The 23,067-nt window shown below is 41.6% G+C and overlaps 1 protein-coding gene across 1 annotated transcript in view; it reads left to right on the forward strand.

The window, feature by feature from the left end:
• Positions 1-23,067, forward strand: part of ALK (ALK receptor tyrosine kinase) — a 637,574-nt gene that overhangs the window by 200,214 nt on the left and 414,293 nt on the right. Inside the window, exon 3 of the mRNA XM_050948434.1 lies at positions 5,927-6,082. Coding sequence (XP_050804391.1) covers positions 5,927-6,082 — 156 coding nt within the window. The remainder of the gene's footprint in view (positions 1-5,926; positions 6,083-23,067) is intronic.

Consider the following 23,067-nt stretch of genomic DNA (forward strand, 5'->3'; position numbering starts at 1 on the left):
CTTGTGAAATGGTCGGACACTATCATGATAATGCATGTACCAGTTCCCTAAATAGATATGAATGCTTAATCAAATTAGACACTTTTTTAAAGGTGTATATGAGTCAAATACTGCATCTTCCTGTGCAAAACAATCTATTTTAAATGTTATTCTGAGCTGCATTCAGCCAGGCTGATCCAAGGAGGTATATGGTACACACCTCCCTGCACCCCATGGGATTCAACACAAGGGAAGACAGGTGTCCTTGTCATCCCCAGCCCTTCCTCGGGGTTCCCATTGCAGACAGGCAGCTTTAATTGCCATGAGGGGGCACACTAATGAGGAGATATTTGTTTATTGTTGAGTTGTATTACTGGAGCGCTTGATACCCCCAGTCATAGACCAGGGTTTCACTGTACTAGGTGCTTTACAAACACAAAACAAAGGCAGTTTCTGTCCTGAGGCACTTACAGTCTAACAATAAAACAGAAGGCAACAGGTGTTTACAGACAGATGGGGAGCAAAAGGAAACAATGAGATAAAACTGAACAGCACAAGCAGAGGTCTCAGCAGACCAGCAGCCTAGCTGCTGTCAAGTTTCTGTAGGCATCCCAGTAGGGGAGAGTTTGAAAGAGGACACTGAGATGGCTTTGCGGATATTTACAGGGAGCCATTTCTGTGCTTGAGGGGTGGCATGAGAAAAACCACAAAGGTTTTTGTTTGAAAATTGTAACAAATGAGAGCTGAAGGGTGGCATCACTAGCACAGTGAAGGCAGGTGGTGATGTCTTGATAGTGTGAAAGAGAAGATGAGTGAGGGGGTATGGACCAGTTAATTTAGTGGCTGTTCTTTCCATGCATCCTTTCTGGCCTGGGCCACCCAAGGGGGTCAGTTATGACCTTCTAACATTAGAAAGCCAAAGTTTTTTTCATTTCATGATGAGTTTCAGTCATGGGTCAGCTCTTTACACTTGTTGGCCAAGCTATGCATGCTTATAAAGGGAGATTTATAATGTAAATGCTGGGAAGTGGGGAATGGGAAAAGGCAGATGATGACATTATACAAAATATGCAAGGCACATGAAATACATATGTAATAGTTTTCATAGTAGCAGCTGTGTTAGTCTGTATCTGCAAAAAGAACAGGAGTACTTGTGGCACCTTAGAGACTAACAAATTTATTTGAGCATAAGCTTTTTTGGGCTAAAACCCACTTCATCGAATGCATGCAGTGGAAAATATATAATACACACACACAGAGAACATGAAACAGTGGGTGTTACCATACACACTATAACGAGAGTGATCAGTTAAGGTGAGCTGTTACCAGCAGGAGAGAGAGAAAACTTTTTGTAGTGGTAATCAAAATGGCTCATTTCTGGCAGTTGACAAGAAGATGTGAGGAACCGTAGGGGGGAAAAATAAACACGGGGAAATAGTTTTACTTTGTATAATGACCCATCCACTTCCAGTCTTTATTCAAGCCTAATTTAATGGTGTCTAATTTGCAAATTAATTCCAATTCAGCAGTCTCTCATTGGAATTTGTTTCTGAAGTTTTTTTGTTGTAATATTGCGACTTTTAGGTCTGTAGCTGAGTGACCAGCGAGGTTGAAGTGTTCTCCAACTGGTTTTTGAATGTTATAATTCTTGACATCTGATTTGTGTCCATTTATTCTTTTGCGTAGAGACTGTCTGGTTTGGCCAATGTACATGGCAGAGGGGCATTGCTGGCACATGATGGCATATACCACATTGGTAGATGTTGTGGAAGAAACGAATTGTGCAGGTGAATGAGCTTCTGATAGTGTGGCTCATGTGATTAGGTTCTATGATGCTGTCCCCTGAATAGATATGTGGACAGAGTTGGCAATGGGCTTTGTTTCAAGGATAGTTCCTGAGTTAGTGTTTTTGTTGTGTGGTGTTGTAATAGTAATAATAATGTAATAGTGTCATCCATGTCCTCCTTCCACCTATTGTTTCCTGTGCTTATACCTTGCATTTTGTCCCAAATTAGGCATTGAGCCTGGGAGCATTTAGACAGGAGGGTAACTTCACACATGTGAGAAATCCCATTAAAGTTCAATGGACTAGTTATGTGTACAGTTAATACTTATATATGTGTCTTTTATGATTGGAGCCTTAGACTGTAAATGCTAAAGAGCAGGAATCTTGCAATGTTTTTGTACAGCACTTCGCACAATGAGACCGTGATTCTGGTTGGGGCTTTTGGAGATGTCATAGTACAAATTACAAATGTATTTTGTATTCCAAATAAATATGGTGCCCCCAGAAACTATGGTAGTAGGGCATATGCAAATATTAGTAATGATAAATAGTTTAGATTGATGGAAAAGGACAAGGGTTCAGAACCAACTCACTAAAAAAGTCACATGCTTTTAAATCTCTCTCCTTTCATTTGTGTTGGCATAGGCAGGGCTAATATTAAATCATAGGCAGGGCTAATATTAAATCAAAGCTGTTTGGCTCTTCTCATGTCTTTTTGAGTGCTGGCACAAAACTGAAGAGACTCTTGCACTTTATAGATTTTTAGTAAATCCTGAAGAATGGAAAACAATGTCAGGAAATTAAGAAAGTTTGGTGGCAGTGTTGTAAAAACTAGGTAACATGTATGTGCAACAGCATCCCCTGCTGGGTGGAATCATATCATAACTAAGACTAAGATTTTGTCATAAATATTTTTAGTAAAAGTCACGGACGGGTCCTGGGTAAAAAAGAAAAATTAACAGAAGCGATGACCTAACTGTGACTTTTACTAACAATATCCGTGACAAAATGGGGATCTGCAGTTCCCCACACTGTCTGAAGTCGGCAGCTGCGCAGGGGCTAGGAGCTGCCCCACCACTGGCAGTTCTAGGGGCTTCTGCCACCCATGGCGGATGGGAGCTCGGGGGTACCCTGCAGCAGTTTGGAGCTCCAAGGGCTGTCAGAGGTGGTGCGGATATCCTGCAGCTCCCTGCCCCCGTAGGTGGTGGGCAGGATACCCTGCAGATCCCAGCCACCGCAGGCTGAAGTCATGGAGGTCACTGGAAGTCACGGATTCCATGACTTCCACAACCTCTGTGACTAAATTGTAACCTTAATCATAACCTTTATATTGCTAAAATGTTATTCTCTAATTTGAGAGAGAGAGCCAACACATTTGCAATAAAAAGACTTGAATTCTGTCCTTGCTGCTACTGTGTGTTGTGCATGTCCATCGACTTGTTGCATTTATTATTTCTGTAGTGTGACAAAGGAATTGACAAAATACATTATTAGAAAGTAGAATGTAAAAAAAACAAAAAATAAACACTAGACCTTGCTAATTTCATTTCCTCATTAAAGAGGTGAATTATCTGAAAGTATAGAGAAAAGGCAATAGTATTAACTTTAGAATTAAAAGATGTTATATCAGCAGGAGAATTGTCTGAACTGCATAAATATATGCAGTCTGGGAAGAAATGAGGTGCTTAATAGAGAATGTAATTGAAGTTTAAAAAAAATCTTAGTTTGTCTAATGTCCATTTAAATGATTTGTTTTAGTCTCACAATAGTGGCATGAGAGTGGATACTAAAGGAAATCTCCAGAGAACAGCATTTTCCTCCAAAAGGGTCTTAAGAGTAGGCTTTTCAAAAATATCTAAGGGCCAGTTTTTAAAGATATTTAGGCACCTAAACATGCAGATAAGTGCCTAGATGCTTGGAAAATCCCATTAGGTGCCTGTCTCTATCTTTAGGCATATACAAATCTTTACAAATCTGGCCCTGAGTTATTTAGAAGCACAAGTTTCATCCAAAATCTGTGGACTGTTAACTGCAGACCAAGGCTGGGAAAGTCAACATACTAGGTAGGGGCTTTCAAAAAATAAAGAAGGAAAAATCATTGAATGTAGTAGTTGGAGATGAATTCAACACATTACTGTATGTTGTCTTGGACAACTTTACTCCCAGGGCCGGATTAACTTTTTGTGGGCCTAGTGCCAAACATATTTGTTGGCCCCCATGGAGGCAATAGAGCAGGTCATGGGGAGGTCAGTCCCCGGAGCAAGGGGCCAGCCAGAGGCAATGGGGCATGGAATGGCAGGGCGGCCCTGCTCCGCCCAATGCGAGGGCACTATTTACAAACTGGCAGTTGCCAGACGCAAAGTGGCCTGCCTGGCTCTGTGCTGCCAGAATGCCCCTTCCCCTTGGGGGTGGGCCTATGCCACACCACACAGCTCCCCCATCCAACATCCACCAACTCCCTGTGGCCAGAGGCCCCCCGCACCCACCCACAAATGCACAGCACCCTACACAATGCCACTCCTGCCCACAGCCCCACCACAACTGCCTAGCACCCCCCACAGAACCTCCACTCCCTAGTACCCCAACACACACAGATCCTCCCTTCCCCTTCACAACCCAAACACCCCCCGCCACACACGCATACTCCCCACAGACCCACTCCCCCAAGCCCTGCCTTCAGGCCACACCCACCAGCCTTGCTGGGAAGCGACTGTGTCTGTTGGGCTGAGCTGGTAGCACAGCCAGGGCTGGTCCCAAGGCTGGGAATCACTCCAGCCCCTCACACCTGGGCCCCACCTGTCTCATACATGCACGCACGCATGCATGCACCTGGCTGAGACTGGCCAGGTTTCTGCACCAGACCCAAGCAGCTCAGCTCTGAGGAGACAGGTGGGGCCCCACAGGTGGTGGGAAGCAGAGTCTGCCCAGAGCCAGAGGTGCACTGGGGTCCGGCCAGGGGGCTGAGAGGAGCAGGGGGTGGGGAAAGGGAGTGGAGAGGAGGTGTCGGCCAGCCGGCAGGCAGGCCAAGAGTAGCAAGTGGTGAGTGGGGGGAGCCAGCGGGGTTTCGGGGTACTGTGAAAGTGGAGCAGGCCGGAGCCCCTTCTCAGCATGGGCCTGGCTCCAGGGAGCCACTGGAGCCATTTTAAACCCGGCACTGACTCTATAATATGATGGTGAAAATACTGTATTCTGAGAAGGGAATCTTAATTGCACCAACAGTTTTAAGCATCTTTAGAAAAGTCTGTTCCTAAAAGAGAACTCGGTGCTGGTGAAAGGTGTGGGTAGCAAGCTTTGGTGGTTGAAGTCCCACTGTCCACAGGACACTCAGCAACAAATCAAGCTTCCACTGCTGCATTAATGTGCCTCACTTTTGTGAGTGAAAGGTCACTTCAGTCACCCACGAGCCATTTAACCACAGGTCTCTCTGTTGAGACTGCCATACAATATACCAGTTATGCTCACAGTTGGTGTGTTGCAGAACCACTGTCCTCTAGGAGCTGGTCTGAGACCAGCAATTCATAGACCACTGAACAGTCTTCAGATTGTAATGAGTTTCTATGGACTTGGGTGGAATTTGAACTGACATCCTATAATAGAAAAGCTCTATATCCAATTTTCTCTAAGATATCCAGTCACCTTTCTCTAATCAGGGGTAGTCAATTATTTTTTGTCAAAGTCCAAATTTCTTGGTCAAGGTATAGTCAAGGTCCAGACTCCAGAGCAAATAATGAAAAACAACAATAATGATAATAAGTAAATAATTTTGAGGTCTCTTGAAAAGCATCGGGTGGTCTGAATTTGGTCTGCAGTCAGTATGTTGACTATCCCACTCTAGATAATTTTTTTCCTGCTTGAAAATCTTTGCTGGCCCTCTTTCCCCCTAAGAGATGTGGTGGCCTCTGGCCCTTCCTCTTGGTTTGCTGCTGCTCCATTCACCCCACAAGGCACCTTTAGAGTTTGGTTTATTCTGAACTCCTCTCCTGTCTATCATTTGATCTGATCTGAACTTTCCTGTATCCCCTTTTACTTGGAAAGGGAGTAGAATGCAAGGAGAAACATGAATAAAAATAAGTCCTAACTCATATAAGAAATATGACTAATTAGGAGGGGAGAAGTTGGATTTTATTAACCCTATATGTACTGTCTGTTTTCCTCTAACAGTGTTTGACTGCAGTTTTGAATTACCTTGTGAACTGGAATATTCTCCTCCACTGAAGGACAAAGAAAACCACAACAGGACCTGGCACAGAGTGAGTGCAGAGGAGCTAAACCTTTTGGATGGACCAAAGAGAGATCACTCTGAGAATTCACCAAGAGGTAGGATGAGCAAGTGTATTTAGTATCCTTAAAATAATGGTGGTGTGCTTGTAGATACCACACCCTATACAATGTTTGGAGCAATTCTGTTCCTTTCTCTGTGACAAGCAACAAGTGAACTTAAGGAAATTGCCCTGTCTATAGGAAGCAAAATAAGACTGGATTGAAATCAGCTTTGGGATTGTAAAAATCTGAACCAGAAATGGACTCTGGACATTGCACTTGGAGTTGAATAATAATATTTTACATATCTATAGCAGCACTTTCCTCTGAAGTTATTGGTGGGGCTGAGGGAGAAAGGATGAATTCTGCTTCACATCACCCTGTGTATACTGAGGTGCATGGATTCTGACGTGCTCAAAGTCATTCTGTGAGTCGGTGGAAGAGCAGAGAATAAAATCCATGTGTTCTGCATTATTGTCCATTGCTAAACACTAGGCACAGATGTCTGTCTTGGAAGCCAGTGCAAACAATTTTCTGGTCAGGATTTAAGATTTTTCCATCAAAGCTATTTAGAGAGAAAATAAATACGAAGCATTTGATATTATCATCAATAAAGCAATGTATATTTAAATAAAGAGATCTAGAAGTAGGAAAAGTAGAAAGTGTGTAAGTTTTCTTTTCTCGCTCTTTTGAATCAAAGATGGCTTCTTTAACCTTCTTGGGTATTTTTTAAATCTGCTTTTAATCAAACCTGACAACAGCAGAATATTTTATTCAGATTATAAATGACAAAAGGATCAGCAGGCTGCACTTTGCCTTCTTAATCCTGAAAAAGTAGCAGAAAATCCCACCCCCTTCTACCTGTTGTGGGTATCTGCTTGAAAACTGCCCCTGCTAAAAGTCAGGGTGTCATTTAAGTGGCTGGAACCACAAATGGGAGAAGGAAGTAGGGATACATCCAAACAAACATTGGGGAAAGGTTCCTCTGCAGCGTCCCTCTGTATTAGTCTCAGAAAGACATCTTTATTTCTTCTATCTTCACCATGTACTATGCTTTCCCATGTGCTTTCCGAAAAGTATTCTTTATGCATTAGCTTTTAGTGCCTGTTCCTTCAACCTTACTCATGTTGAGTTATCGCATTGATTTAAGACATTTATCATGGATAGGTGGAAAGACTGGACTGATGAAAGAAATGTCAGGATCAGGACCCCATTGTGCTAGACACTGTACAAACACACAGGATGATGAAGCTTATGTTCATTGCATTTTATCTTAAATTGGATTGTAAGAAACAATAGGAAGGAAGGGGGGAGAAGAGAAGGAAGAATAGTAATAATGAAAGCAATTTAAGTAGCCTAGCTAAGTGCAATGCACAAAATAAAGTCTTTGCATTAGAGAGAGACGCCCAGAAAACAGGATGCATTGGGTAAACCAGAAATGAGATGCTTTAGATGAAGGTGTTAAATATTTAAGTCTTTTCTTTTCACATCTTATGGAAATTCTGGCTGAATGGGACTTTAAGAAGGATTAGAATGAGAAGGGTGGTTACTTGGTGAACTGCTTTGAGAGGGGGTTCCACACCAGAAGGATAGTGGGGAGGAAGGCATGGAGACAGAAATCGAAGATGTGATGAGGCTGGAATAGTTGGTGGAGTAGTGAGAGAATGAAGGAATCCAATAGGATGAGAAGTCCAAGATATAGAGAGGGCCCTGAAGCCATGGAAAAAGGGTTTAAACTCAGTGGGTGAAATTCTGACCTTTTTAGGGTATATCTACACTGCAATTACAAATTCATGGCTGGCCAGTGGCAGCTGACTTGGGCTAATGGTCTGCTTAATTGCAGTGTAGACGTTCGGGCTTGGGCTGCAGGCCGGGCTCTAGGACTCCGTGAGATGGGAGGGTCCCAGAACTTGGGCTGCAACCCAAGCTCCACGGTCTATACTACAGTTGAACAGCTCCTTAACCCAAGCCCCGGAAGCCCAAGCCAGCTGGTGCAGGCCAGCCACAGGCATCTAACTGCAATGTAGACATACCCATAGAAGTCAATGGGAGTTGCACCCTTGGGTGAAATCCTGGCCCTCGTGTCGTCAGTGTAGTTTTCAAGGGAGTAAATTCTCTATCTATGAATGTGTTCTGGATCCTGCTTCTGTGATCGTTAAGCTTTGAATAATTAGTAATTGGTCATTGAAGGATTTGTTTTCATGCTGGTGTAAATGTTTCACTGTTGGACTGAGGTTTAAAGTCCAACCCATGCTAGAGGGGTAATGAAGTCATTCAGCTGACATGGGGAGGGTACTAGAGTAGGAGCCTGTGCAGTCGAGGGAGTCAGACTTGGATTTGTTTGGGGGTTTTAAACAAATAGACAAATTGAGGGTAGTCAATAATTCATTTTGTGGTGACTCAAGCCCTTGCAGAACCTTCTGAAAAGCCTTGCAGTTCCCAAATGACTGTAACTTCTTTTGCATATGAAGATGGATTTGAAAATTCTACACTCATAACTTTCTTATTTTACGTCACTTTAATTACAGCTGCTTGGCACAGAGACATTTTATGTGGTCTGTTTCAATCTGAAATAACTAAGCACAGTAATTCCAACCCCCACTGTTTGTTTCCTGCACAGCATACTTCCAATTATGTGAGTCCCATTTCATCTCCATTCATGAACTGTAATGAACAGAAGTAAATAAGCAGATAGCATAACCCGATTTTGAGTCATTTTAACTCATCCTTGTCACTTGACTATCAAGTCATGTCAAGTGAATTTCCTATTAATCAAGACAAATACCCAAGCCTGCTTCCATTATCCTCCCTTTATGTATAAAGATTAGTAGAAATTCGCTGATAATATTTGACACTGAGAAGCAGTATTCCCGGCTGTGACTTAGACTCAGTGTATGAATTTGGGCAAACTTCTTGCAACCCTAGTATCCCCTTTTGAAAAATGGAGGTAATAGCATTTATATACTTTTTTAAAACATGTTGAGATTCACAGAAGAAAGGTGCTAGTAATTATTAAGTGACATTAATTATTATTAAAACCACCTGAATGATACACTCTTGCTACACAAAACTGGTGGATATTTGTAAATGAGGCACCTTTCAGTGTATGTATTAGGGAATAACAGTGGTGCATTGCTTTGTATTTACAGTTATACAGCAAGCTTTTCACTAAAAGTCCTGTTCCCCCCCCAGTTAGTGGATCAATCAGCCCATGTCCAAGACAACACAATCACTTGTGAATCTATAAGCTTAGGCCCTGATCCTGCAAAGAGTTATATATATGCTTAATTTCTCCCAAGCAACTAGCTCCATTGAAGCCAATGGGATGTTCACATTCTTAAAGGTTATGTGTAAGTCTTTGCAGGTTCAGAGCCTTATTATATTTAAATTTCGGTAAGAGCCTGATTCAAAGTCCAATGAAGACAATGGTAAAGACTTGCACTAACTTTGCTGGGCTCAGGATCAGGCCCATATGCATGTTAGTGACTAGGTAACCCATGGTGGGCTACCACATATTATGTAATTCATGAAGAATAAGAAAATAAATGCCATAAAATATTCAGGAATACTACATCACAGAAAGTATTCATTTATTTTGACAAGTATGATTAATTTTTAATTATTTATGATACTTCATAATATATTCTACCAGCAAATGTAAGGCAATATATTTTGTAATGAAATATTAGTAATAGATCTTGCCTCAGTGCTATCTTTGCTAAGAAGGCAGATGAGACAACTAGATTTTTGGTTAAAATGACTGGGTTTGCAGATCAGTGAAGTTTTACTGTATCTGTTTGTTATATCACAAGTAAGACAGAGGTTTCTCTCTCCATCAAATATCAAAATGTGGCTGAACCAGAACCTCTGTATCTGAATTCTGGATCCAGATCCAAGCGTCCTATGCCTGTGGATGCCATTCAGACACAGCCCTGAAGTATGTATATGTGGCAGGATTAATTGGGGAGGGGGGTTGGAACTGTGTCACCACATCAAGAGCTCCAGGAAACACTGTGCCTCAGGGATGTACAGTGCCTCCCAGAAAGGCACAATCCTTCTGTGTGCCATTGGTACCACCTCATAAGAAGATGCTGCGTGTGCTCTCCAGATCCAGAAGGGATCAAGGCTCCACCTTTTTCCAACACCATTTGAGGAGAGGAAAGGTGTATATACTGATGCACTTGCAGGGAGCAATAACTGTGTGCTTAGAGTTCAAAGACTACAGTTATGTCTGGCCCATGAGTCAGATGTACAAGGAGAAAGCAAAGATTCCTTGCACTCCCAGTACCTCCCCTGTACCTTCCCTCCTGCTCATCTACTTGTGGAAGAAGGAGCAACAGTTAGATTCAGACAGACAGAATGCAAATTGGATCCAAATTTGTATTTTTTTAGTCTCAAGGTCTTCAGATTTATATCTATAACAGGTTTAAACCACAAACTCAGAGATCTGTCTTGTATATGAATAGATTTGGGGGAGACAACCCCGTTTAGATGATAGTTTCATATCAAGGTTATACTATACTGGAAAACAGAACAATATTTGAAAAAGTTCCTCCATGGAAATGCGATTACACTTCTATCAGAGGAAGACAAATGACGGTAATACCCTAATTTATGGCTGATAGCTTGAGGCTAACTTGAATTAGAGGTAAAATAAAAATTAAACACACACACATTTTATTAATTGAATGATCTTCTTTGTCATTGTTGTGGAAATCTAGTAGGTGACAAATCTGAGGAATTGTCACAGATTGAAATGTCATTAGAGGAGGCTTTGGAATTAATTGATAAACTTAACAGTAACAAGTCACCGCGACCAGATGGCATTCACCCAAGAGTTCTGAAAGAACTCAGATATGAAATTGTGGAACTATTAACTATGGTTTGTAACCTGTCCTTTAAATCGGCTTCTGTACCCAATGACTGGAAGATAGCTAATGTAACACCAATGTTTAAAAAGGGCTCTAGAGGTGATCCCGGCAATTACAGACCGATAACTCTAACATCAGTACCGGGCAAATTAGTTGAAATAATAGTAAAGAATAAAATTGTCAAACACATAGACTTTTGCCCAACAATTCATGTTCAACATGGTTTCTGTAAAGGGAAATCATGTCTTACTAATCTATTAGAGTTTTTTGAAGGGGTCAACAAACATGTGGACAAGGGGGATCCAATGGACAATAGTACTTAGATTTCCAGAAACCCTTTGACAAGGTCCCAAGGCTCTTACGTAAAGTAAGTTGTCATGGGATAAGAGGGAAGATCCTTTCATGGATTGAGAACTGGTTAAACGACAGGGAACAAAGGGTAGGAATAAATGGTAAATTTTCAGAATGGAGAGGGGTAATTAGTGGTGTTCCCCAATGGTCAGTCGTAGAACCAGTCCTATTCAACTTATTCATAAATGATCTGGAGAAAGGGGTAAACAGTGAGGTGGAAAGTCTGCAGACTATACTCAACCGCTCAAGATAGTTAATACCAAAGCAGACTGAAGAACTTCAAAAAGATCTCACAAAACTAAGTGATTGGGCAACAAAATGGCAAATGAAATTTAATATGGATAAATGCGAAGTAATGCACATTGGGAAAAATAGCCCCAACTATATGTACAATATAATTTAGCTACAACTAATCAGGAAAGAGATCTTGGAGTCATCATGGATAGTTCTCTGAAGACGTCCATGCAGTGTGCAGTGTCAGTCAAAAAGCAAACAGGATGTTAGGAATCATTAAAAAAGGGATAGAGAATATCAAGGTTGGAAAGGACCTCAGGATGTTATATAGACCAACCAGCTGCTCAAAGCATGACCAATCCCAGACAGATTTTTGCCCCAGATCCCTATAATGGCCCCCTTAAGGATTGAACTCACACTCCTGGGTTTAGCAGGCCAATGCTCAAACCACTGCTCTATCCCTCCCCCCAGTATATGGAGATATACCTATCTCATAGAGCTGGAAGGGATCCTGACAGGTCACTGAGTCCAGCCCCCTGCCTTCACTAGCAGGACCAAGTATTGATTTTGCCCCAGATGCCTAAGTGGCTCCCTCAAGGATTGAACTCACAATGCTTGGTTTAGCAGGCCACGGAGAATATCTTATTGCCCTTATATAAATCCATGGTACACCTACATTTTGAATATTGCATACAGATGTGGTCTTCTCATCTCAAAAAAGAGATACTGGCATTAGAAAAGGCTCAGAGAAGGGCAACTAAAATGATTAGGGATTTGGAACGGGTCCCATATGAGGAGAAATTAGAGGCTAGGACTTTTCAGCTTGGAAAAGAGGAGACTAAAGGGGGATATGATAGAGGTGTATAAAATCATGAGTGGTGTGGAGAAAGTGAATAAGGAAAAGTTATTTACTTGTTCCCATAAGAACTAGGGGCCACCAAATGAAATTAATGGGCAACAGGTTTAAAACAAATAAAAGGAAGTTGTTCTTCACACAGCGCACAGTCAACCTGTGGAACTTCTTGCCAGAGGAGGTTGTGAAGGCTAAGACTATAACAGGGTTTAAAAGGGAACTGGATAAATTCATGGAGGTTAAGTCCATTAATGGCTATTAGCCAGGATGGGTAAGGAATGGTATCCCTAGCCTCTGTTTGTCAGAGGGAAGAGATGGATGGCAGGAGAGAAATCATTTGATCATTGCCTGTTAGGTTCATTCCCTCTGAGGCACCTGGCACTGGCTGCTGTCGGCAGACAGGATACTGGGCTGGATGGACCTTTGATCTGACCCAGTATGGCCATTCTTATGTTCTTATGTAAAAAATGGAGAGCAAAGGACATAGAAGGTGTTGAATGAGACCTAGGCACTGAGAATATTAGCAATCAAAGATAATGAACTACTGGAGTATAAATAGCTACTGGCTTTAATTTATTGTCCCAAGGACAGAGAAAAATGAGGAAGATGCTATAAGATGATAAAATGATAATCTGGAACAAAATATTAGATATTAACCAAACGGGATGGTATGCATCAAAGCATGTGCTAGCAAGAAATTAGCTTTTTCACCCTTTTCAGGGTTTTTAAGTAGTACAACATTTTTCCAGTGTAAACATAATCAGAAATATCAGCACATTCATCAAAGGGGAAAAAATATGGAGTGAATTCCAAGGAATCAGGTGGACTTGTGCCAGATAGATAAATGAGGAAGAGAGATTCAGGGTGAAGTAACAGTCGACTTTGGTCCATAAGACCTGCTTTGAGATAGGTCTTGAACTGACAGAAATGGGGCTGAAAAAAACATTTTTCATTTTTGATAACCAAAATGAAATGAAATATTTTATTTGTAGATGCAATACAATTGATTTATGTCAAAAATAGAAAAACTTTGACAGAATCAAAATTTTGGGATTTGTTGAAAAGCCATTCTTCCTCAGAGAGAGGTTTTGCTTTAAAAACAAAATAAAAGACCTTTTTCTTCTGAGTGCATATTGCCCCACCCTTCCTAACTGAAGGGAAAAATGAAGGTCACCTTGTTTGTCGGGACTTAATCCAGATAGTCAAACAGTTTAAAAATGGTTTAGGAACATTTTTGTGAATAAGTGTCACATTTGATCTGTGAAGTCAGTGTTAGTTATTTGTAAACATCAGGATAGCATCAAGTATTTATGAAAATATATGCAAATCCTCCTAATCTTTGACAAATTTGAGCCCAAATGGTGATCCAGATAGGACTGAATTTTTCACTATTAAGTATTCTCCTGCTTAAAAGGTTTAGTCATTCAATCAGGGAGCCGAAATATTATCGTATGACTTAACTAGATCAACCACGCACCACAAATAGTGAATGGATGAGGCAAACTGTTTGCAAACAGACCATAGTTTGAAAATTATTCATCCATACTATTGCAAAGAAAAGAAACTCACAGGGTTGATGCACAAGCTCCTTATAAACAGAAGAGGTTAGATTTTTATAATGCATATTGCTTGTAATAGAATAGCTCTACCAGCTCTACATCAGATCAGATTTTGTTTGAAGACTGAACATGACAGAATATACATATCAAATACTATCACACAGCCCCATAGGAACATATTCAATATTAAAATACTAAAATGCATCTGATTTTGAAAACACAAACTCCTGATGCCAAAACCCAAAGTGCCATGAAGAAAAGATGCTACTTTTCATAATGGTCGGATCCCAGCTCATGCTCCCTCTTCACAGACAAAACGCACTGGATATTCTTGGCATTCTGCAGCCTACCCTCCTAGTTAGTGATACACTTGTGCTTTGTTATTGCAACATTATTTCACTTTAATGAGCCTGCTCTAAAGAGGCTAAATTATTATCTCATTGTAGGGCTATGTGTTTGTTTCTAATTGTGAGTATTATATAATAGCTATATATATTTATACTGAATGTGAATGGGTGTGTGGGTTTGTTGGCTTGGAAATCTTATTTGTTTGCTCATTTGTTCCTTAATTCAGTTAAGGTTTACCAGGAATTCATCTGAAATGAAGCATCTTCTTCTCCCAAAACTGAAAGAGAAAAATTATAGGATATATTAATTTCTGATGCACAGTAAAATTTATGATTTGCTCATTACCTGTGACTACACAATAATTTACAAAGTAGCTACGGAAATTACTTAGCAGATTTGAATTGATGGAAATAGTACTTGACCACTGCTGGACTTGGCATTGTTGTGGGCAGTCTCAGAAGAGAATGGGTATGAAAAATGAACTCCCTTCTCTCATATCTAGAGGTGGACCCTTACGGCCAAGGTTGAGAGAGACATTAGAGGGGCAACGTAGAGAAAGCTTGCCTTATTGCAGTCTGTGCTTTCTTTTTTCTAAATAGAGATTATGGGCTTGATCTCACACCAATGAAGCTAATGAGATTTTAGCGATTGGCTTCAGTGGTGTAGGATAGGTGCCCCTCATTCTGCAGAGCTATCAAATCAGCCCCTTTTAAACAACACTGCATTTACACAGATGCGCACTTTTTCTTTACATAATACACTATTTATAAGCAAAGAGAACACCCACACATTACATAAGGAAGCAGAACACTGAATAAATGAATTAATGATCATTGAATTATTAGCAATTGCTTTACTACTATTCCAAGTACTTATTTTAGATTGTTTTGTAAGTACGTAATTAAATATGACAAAGTGGAGAGTAGAGCTTGCATCTCCTATGCCTTAACTGTAAAATCATGAGGGGTTTAACACTTAGAACTTCCATGACCATGGAGTATTTTAGCATCATGTTGCTCCCTTTATGGTCTTACCATATACACAATATCAAAGGGGATTTTCTCCACGCCTATTTTTTTGAGTCTATTTAAAAGCATTAGTAAATTGACAAGGGAGGTTGGATTAGAATCTATTCATTATTGCTTTTAATGTTAAGTGAAAAAAGATTCTCTTTTCTATTGTATTATACCGAGTACATTTAAACGTTCATTCAGGCATAGGCATAAGGGTAAGGCAGAGTCCCAGAACTCCAAAAGGTAAGATGCATGTGATAGCAGGCCAGATTCCCACCTAAGGTGGACCTTGACCAGCTAAATTCAGGCAAAGGGTGTTAACCTGCATCTACAGTAGGTAGAAGGTTGTGATTAGGTCAGTGTGTGTTAGCTAACCTCAATTTAACCTCTTTCCCTAATCTAAAGAAGCCCACCTGGGTAAAGGAAGACAGTGCATTTGACTTATTCTGAATGTTTCTACATATGATATCATACCAGATGCTTTCTGTGCAAATTATTGCTCTTTCCATTAACGCATCCATAAAGCAAAAGCCAATATAGATGCTTCATAATATATCTTTCCAATTAGAGTTTACATACTTCAGTGCCTCTGGGAAGCAGTGCACCATCAAAAATATTACCCAAGACATCATGTATATGCCTTTTGAGGTTAAATCTTCCTTGCGGAAATTGTTAATGTGGTTTTCGCTGATATCACCAGTTTCATATATTTTAAGTAACAGGCAGGGGGTGAGGAACCACCAAAGTAGTTATTTGGTGCTAGGTTTTTTCCCTTAAAATATATATTCATTTTACACTGTAGACCAATTATGTTTATTTTAATCCAGTTAAAGTGACTAATGAAGGCTGCAATGTAAAGGCAAGATGCTGAGGTTAGTGTAATTGAGACATCTGTATTCTGTCTTTAGATGTCTGTTTATATTTTTCTTAATAACCATAAGATACACCCACTGTGTCACTAAGCCATTTCCATAGGTACAAGAATAATTACATTGTAAGTTATGATTTATGAACTATTCCTAAAGTTCGGTCTCATTTTGTTGTATAAAATGCTAGCTGAATGGAGAATATATAGGCATCAGGCCAACTCCTATTTACTTTATTCATGTGAGTAATCCCATCCTTTAAATTGATTTGTAATTAATGGACCAAATTCATCCAGAATGCTAACTCCACTGAAATCAATCAATGAAACTGGCTTCACATGAGCAGGATTTGGCCCATCAGATGAGGCTGTTTTTCTTATTTATTTTGAGAGTAACTGTGACAGAATAAGATCCACTGACCAACTTTTTCCCCAACAGCAGCCATCTTTACATGTATCAGTGCTTCAGCTACTTTCCAAGGGTTCCAGTCTCCCTTTGGTACATCCAAAGTGGATTAAGGATAGTGCCTTGGGGGTCTTGGATCCAGGCTGGGGATCTAGGAAGGGGATCTTGTCCTTCCATGTAGTGACACAAATGTTGCAATGTCCTGTTCATGGGTATTTAAAGGTTTACTCCATCCCTAAGCTGGGCCATGTTGCCCTTTATTTAGCATATTGTGTTAGGCACCCAGCTCTCCATAAGGAACTCAAAACCCCTTTGGCCTCTAAGTTTAGCCCTATTCCCTACCCAACAGCTGCCCTGTCTAGAGATGCTCCCTTCTTCGGTCTCTCTCTCACCTTCCTTATTGGACACAGCCAATTAGAGGTGGGCCAGGAACCATTAAGAAAAACTATTGTAAACTACTGCAGAACAAGCCATCAACTCATCTTTCCTTATACCATGGGGAATTGAGCAGTTCTAGATCTCTTCCCATCACTGTGTATTTGTAGGCCTTCTGTGGGGTCTCTGACAGGCCATGAAACTTTGTTCTGGAATGTCAACCACTGCCTAGAAAAGAGGTCATTATTTGATCAATATCCAATCCAGCCCACACATGCTCAAAAAAACAAAATACTGGGACCTTATTCTTATGCTGATCAGTGCAAAGTCTGCAGCCATTAAGATCTTTACCACTATCTTATTGCAAATGAGTGTCTCAGCCTGGTTTTCTTCATGGAAACGTAGGTCAATTGACATCATAGAGCTGGTGTTGACTCATCTTGTCCTCAAGGCTCCTCTCTGAACCACAGACACAGAGAATAAATCTTGAGACTAAGTCACCATTCTGTCCCCTTTCTGGCTGAAATAAAGGAAAGACTCAAAAAAAAATCCTTTGATATATTAATCCAGAAACAGGCATTTTTCTGATTTACGAACATTCAGGCATCAAAGGAAGGATGAGCGAGTCAAGAACCCATGAACTCAAACTGTACCCAAAATGACCTTTCTCTTGTGATTTTCAAAAAGTTCAATTACCTTTTTCTTCTCATCATTGCACAAGATCTTTGCTCTTTCCACATCTGTTTGGAAGCAGAAATCTCCAGCATCTGTGAAAAGCTGTTCTCTTAGGATCTTTGGCTCAACCACAAGCAAGACAGCTAGCCCAACTTTGCAGACTCAGAGGTATCTGAATGGACCCTCTGGAACCTTTTGGCATTTGCCGTTAGTTGTGATCAAGTGCTGGACAAGCAGCTACAATAATTTCCTTTGTATGGTTCTTGTAGCACTGGCCAACTTGCTTTCATTGTCCTTCCAGCATACAAGTGGAGAAGTCAGGAAAATGAAGGGTAGCATTTTGCTATCTACCACAGATTCCAATCTCTTGGGGTTTGGAGCCTTGCAAGGTGTGTTAACAGTACAATGAAGGTCAGTTTGCAAATCCTTTTCACAGTATGTCATTACGTATGTCACAGTAATTTCATTTAACAAAGAGATGGGCCCGAGCTGACCTGGAATTCTGATCTGGATCTTAAACACCCCAGAGTTCAAGGATGTTCCAAGTTGAGATTTTTCGTTCAGCTCATTGTAAAGATAATTGGCCTCATTTTAAAAAATCGGATTCAGATCCAGTTCTAGGTTTCGGTGTCACTCAAAGTTGAGCTGTGGATGGAACTGGGGTTTTGTTTCTGACTCCTCCCTAAGAGGTGATAGTTTTTGATACTGCAAGGTATGGATAGGTCAGGCTTTGCCCAAACAAATTCATGTGCTGCCTTAAGGTCATTTCATCACAGATGGAAGTTGCTATGACATACACAATTTGGAATTTTCCATACTGAACTTAGTACATTTGGGAACAACAAACCATGTTGTCAGACTCTGGTATCTAACTACAAAATAAAACAGAAGCCCTTCAACCCTGAAGACACTGTTCCATTTTTCAGATGGATAGACAGACACACATCCTCCTAAACTAAGCTCAGAGCTTCCAAAGGGGTGATAATTTAGATAATTCAATTCCTCTTCAATTTATTCTGTGACAAACTAATGATTAAAGGAAAGAGTCTAGGAACAAATACAATGAGATACCGTATGTCTTTATTTAGAAACCATAGATTCTATTAAATGTATTGACTTTCTCCTTTGGTTTGTGTAGTAAAAGGAGTATCTATTAAACAAGGGCAGATCCTATTAAATACTGCTTAGTACAGGTGCATGATAAATGAGGCTGTTTACTAATCAATGGCAGCATCTGAATGAATAATACTTGGCACTCTTCATATCAAGTTTTTTTTTATGAGCACTTATTTATTAAGTGTCATAATACTGCTTTGAGATAGGTAGGTCTTATCCCCCACTTTACAGCTAGGTAAACTGAGGTAGAGATTAAGCAATCCTATAGTGAGTCAGTGACAGAAATGGGAAAAGACTCCAGAATGCCTGGCTCCCTATCATCTGCTTGAACCATGTCCTACTCATTAAGATATACAGTACTTTAAAATTCTGAGGCAAGGTGAGACCAAAGAATAAGCCGAAGTGTAATTGTGGCTCACAGACTTTGAAAATGCATCCTGCAATTAGCATTCCTTTTGCAGGTGGGGAGTAGGACAAAGTTGCTTTTTCCGGCCAACAAGCTCAAGCAATTTCTGTTTCTATATCCAGTTGAGATGAGTCTAACTCACTGTGGAATTTGAATCTGGACTTCCTCAGAGTTCAGGATTGTTCAAATCCAGGATTGTAGTTCAAGATTATCTCTAGGATCGAAGAAGATTCAGGAATAAGAAATACATGGGAGGTATTTATTTACCTTAAACACTGGAGGGTTGGGGTATGTGGCTATATGTGTGTATAATTGGATTTGGATTACTGGCAAATCTCTAATGTAATCCTTAGTGTCACAAAGATTGAGCTCTAGGGGGTAAGAGAAGGGAGATTAACTTGCTTCCTAGCTCTGCCACAGACTCCAGGTATGTCTTCAGTGAAGAGTTAACTCAGGTGATCAGTGCCTGGGTGTGTATAAGCATCCACACTCAAGTTAGTGGGTCCTTACTGGTGCCACTGTGTGTGCCACTAGGACTTCTGGGGGCATTACATCTAGTGGGGGTGTCTAGAAAGAGAACATATCCCAAATGTTCAGTTAATTGAAACAAATGCTCAATATGGCGAGAATGATTTAATGAGACAGCGACTGGCAAAAACAAATTAACTTGCTATGTAATTGATATGCCATTTTTATTACTGTAGCCAAATGTTTTTTTGGGCTGAGTTATTGAACACTCCTTTATAACCAGAAGAACCTCATTAGTTTCAGTACAAACTTTGGAAAGAGCAGTGGACAACAAATCATTCCTTTTCTGCTTTCCAGGGAAAATGACCAAATCTTCATTTTCCTTTACTTTCCAAAAAAGCACCATCTCCTTTTATTTTCCCCTCTGTGGCACTGAACTCAAACAGGCACCATCCCCTCTATCCTTTAAGAGCAGCCATGTTGAGCACACTGGCTGAACCAAAGTGGTCATCAGGAAGTCATTCGGCTAATCACACTGAAGTAACCTATCCCATCCAAAATGGGCCTGTTTTTTAGCTTAGTTCAGTGATTACCAGTTTTTTGGGGGGACAGCTGCTTCAAGTCATCAGACTAAGGAGAACTAGGTTATACCTTTCAGGTAGATAGTATGGTGGGATACTATGGAGGGGCACTGCTCCACTGCGTGCCTGCCTTCACTGGGTTAATAACAAGAGTGGCTCTTGCTTCATCTTTCTGTTGGGTGTGTCAGATGCTTCCCACTCCACAAAGCAGAGCCAGCTCAGCTGGCTGGTGTGGAGGAGTTGTCATGATAACATGACCTCTCCTCTCTTCAGTTTGGGAAGATTAACTCTACTGTCCGTGTAAGCGTGAATCAACCCTTTATAGGGTGGCTGGGGCAGCAAAAACACTGGATTATGTATCGTGCCTGCACAGAGACCTATTGGGTGTTAGCCTCTTTTCGTCTCTCTCTCGTGCAACCACAGTGGGCCAGACATAATATGGGCCAAAGGTTTCAGTTGTCCACCACTTCCCATTTAGATGTGCTCACTCCTACCACAGTAAAGCATGGGCTGCCCAAATCCCAGTCTCCTAGCTCAAGCATTATAGAGATTCAGAGAGTGTCCAGGTAAATAGGAGGCAGGCATGGCAGAGCACCCGTTATTGACTAGGTCTGGCCAAATGCTTGACTACACTAGTGGGTCGATATCAAAAATAGCGAAGTGTAGTCAGTTGATTGAAGACAAAGGAATGCATCATGAAAAGGAGATACACATGCCACTTTTTCAGGGAAGCAATCTCACAATATTCACCTTACAACAGGGGTCTCGAACATGCGGCCTGGGAGGTTATTTTCTGTGGCCCACGAGGTCCTTGCAGGCCCCCCCTCGCCTCCTCCAGCATTTACTTAAAGTGGCTCCGGCCTGACATGCATCAGGCGGTGGGGCAGGCTCCCTCCCTACCCTGCCCTGCCCTGCCCAGCCCCCACGCTGCTCCAGGAAGCGGACAGAACCTATGGGAGATGCTGGGGGCGGTGCATGAAGCAACAGCAACACACACACCCCGTGCCCCTGCTCCCCCATGTTCCAGCCACTTCCTGGAGCGGCGCAGGGGCAAGGCAGGCAGGCAGCGAGCCTGCCCTGCCCCCGGTGTGTGCCGGGCCAAAGCTCACCCCCTCCAAACGCCTCCTGCAGTTGAACCCCCTGCCCCGATCCCCTGCCACACCCCTCCTGCACCCCAACCCACTGCCTTGAGCCCCCTGCTGTGCCCCACACCCCTCCTGCACCCCAACCCCCTTCCCTGAGCTGCCTGCCGAACCCCTCCTGCACCCTAATCTCCTGCCCTGAGTCCCCTGCCACACCCCTACTGCACCCCAACCCCCTGCCCTGACCCCCTGCTGCACCCCTCATCCCTCCTGCACCCCACACTCCAACTCCCTGCCCTGAGCCCCTGCCACTCCCCACACTCCTTCTGCACCCCCTGGGGGCAGGGAGGGGACGGAGTTGGGTTGGGGATTTCAGGAAAGGGGTGGGAAGAGGCGGGGCAAGGGCAGGACTTCATGGAAGGGGTGGAGTGGGGCGGGGCCAAGGGTAGTGTGTCAGGGGGTGTCAGTAATGCGACCCTCGGGTCAATGTACTAATCCTCATGTGGCCTTTGTGGTCATTTGAGCTTGAGACCCCTGCCTTACATAGTCTTGAGTGCACACTTTTGAAGCACACCACCTGTGTTTATTTATCCTGTAGTAATTTACAAACTAAAAGCTTTCTATATGTCAGCCAAGATTCAACCTGCCAGTTTGTAATACTTTATTTTCTTATTTTCCTTATCTTTGTTTTCAATACCACATTCCATGTGTCAGGGAGCCTTGGAGGTACCTCCTAGCTGTACCAGGACATGCATTCAAACACTTTATTTCTGACACGTTTTTATTTGTCTGTTCCAAGCAACATAACAAATCCACAGTTATACTTCTTACGTTAACTACCCAACCTTCATATATGATTTGTATACAATATTAATGTTGTGCATGTAATATATAATAGTGTGATGTGCCATACGCATTGCAAATATATGCTGTATATTGGCTAATGCTGTGCAACAGGAACTCCTCATTGCCAGTGAGCTGCAAAGGGGTGGGGTGGGGGGAGAGGTGGAACAACATTTATTTGCTTCTTTAAGATGTAGGAAGGTGGCCTGAAAGGCTGCTTGCTTCTTATGTTCATGACATACAAACGGAAGTTAGACAGACATAAAATACTTTTGGTGGAAGGTTGCAATGTAACAATACTTTTTTTATTAGAATTCAGAATGAGAACACACAGTACCCCAAAACTGAGAGCGACAAAACAGTGTGCTCTCTAAAATGGAGAGACACAACTCACCCCACCTTACTCTGAGCTGCCTGCCCACCATCACACTCTTCCCTACCAAGCCCCCTGCCTGCAAGCAGGACCAGGAAAATCCCTGAGAATGTAAAGAGATCACATTTTTAATATTTTTCAATATACCACAGTTATATTTGACATTCAGGTCTTTTCTAAACATTTGTCTCTAGGAGAGGATTCTATGTGTGACTGGAGACCTACCAGGTCTATGACATCCTAGATACCAAGCAAGTAATTGGAAGTAATTACCAAGAGTCATTGAAAAGGGAAATATTTTTTATTCAGACTGTCTAAAAGTCTGGTTTGTTTTTGGTTAATAACTATTCAACTCAAATGCCAGACAAAGAGTTGGGGGGAAAGTTTTCCCAATTAAAGATTAAAATATCAATATCCCTTCTCTTGACACCTGAAAGAGTTCCTAGTCCACTTGTTTGATCCTCTCTGAGTGATGGCAACAAAACAGGGAGTTGAGAAATTTCTTCCTGAAAGTAAAACAAAAACAAAAACCAAAAACCTAATTCAGGCCTTGGATTGTTGTGATGTAAAAACAAAAAAAGGGCCCAAATCTATTTTTTTCTCATTTCATCTTCAGATAGGCC

Source organism: Gopherus flavomarginatus, chromosome 4, assembly GCF_025201925.1.
Source record: "Gopherus flavomarginatus isolate rGopFla2 chromosome 4, rGopFla2.mat.asm, whole genome shotgun sequence".
NCBI classification, from domain to species: domain Eukaryota; kingdom Metazoa; phylum Chordata; order Testudines; family Testudinidae; genus Gopherus; species Gopherus flavomarginatus.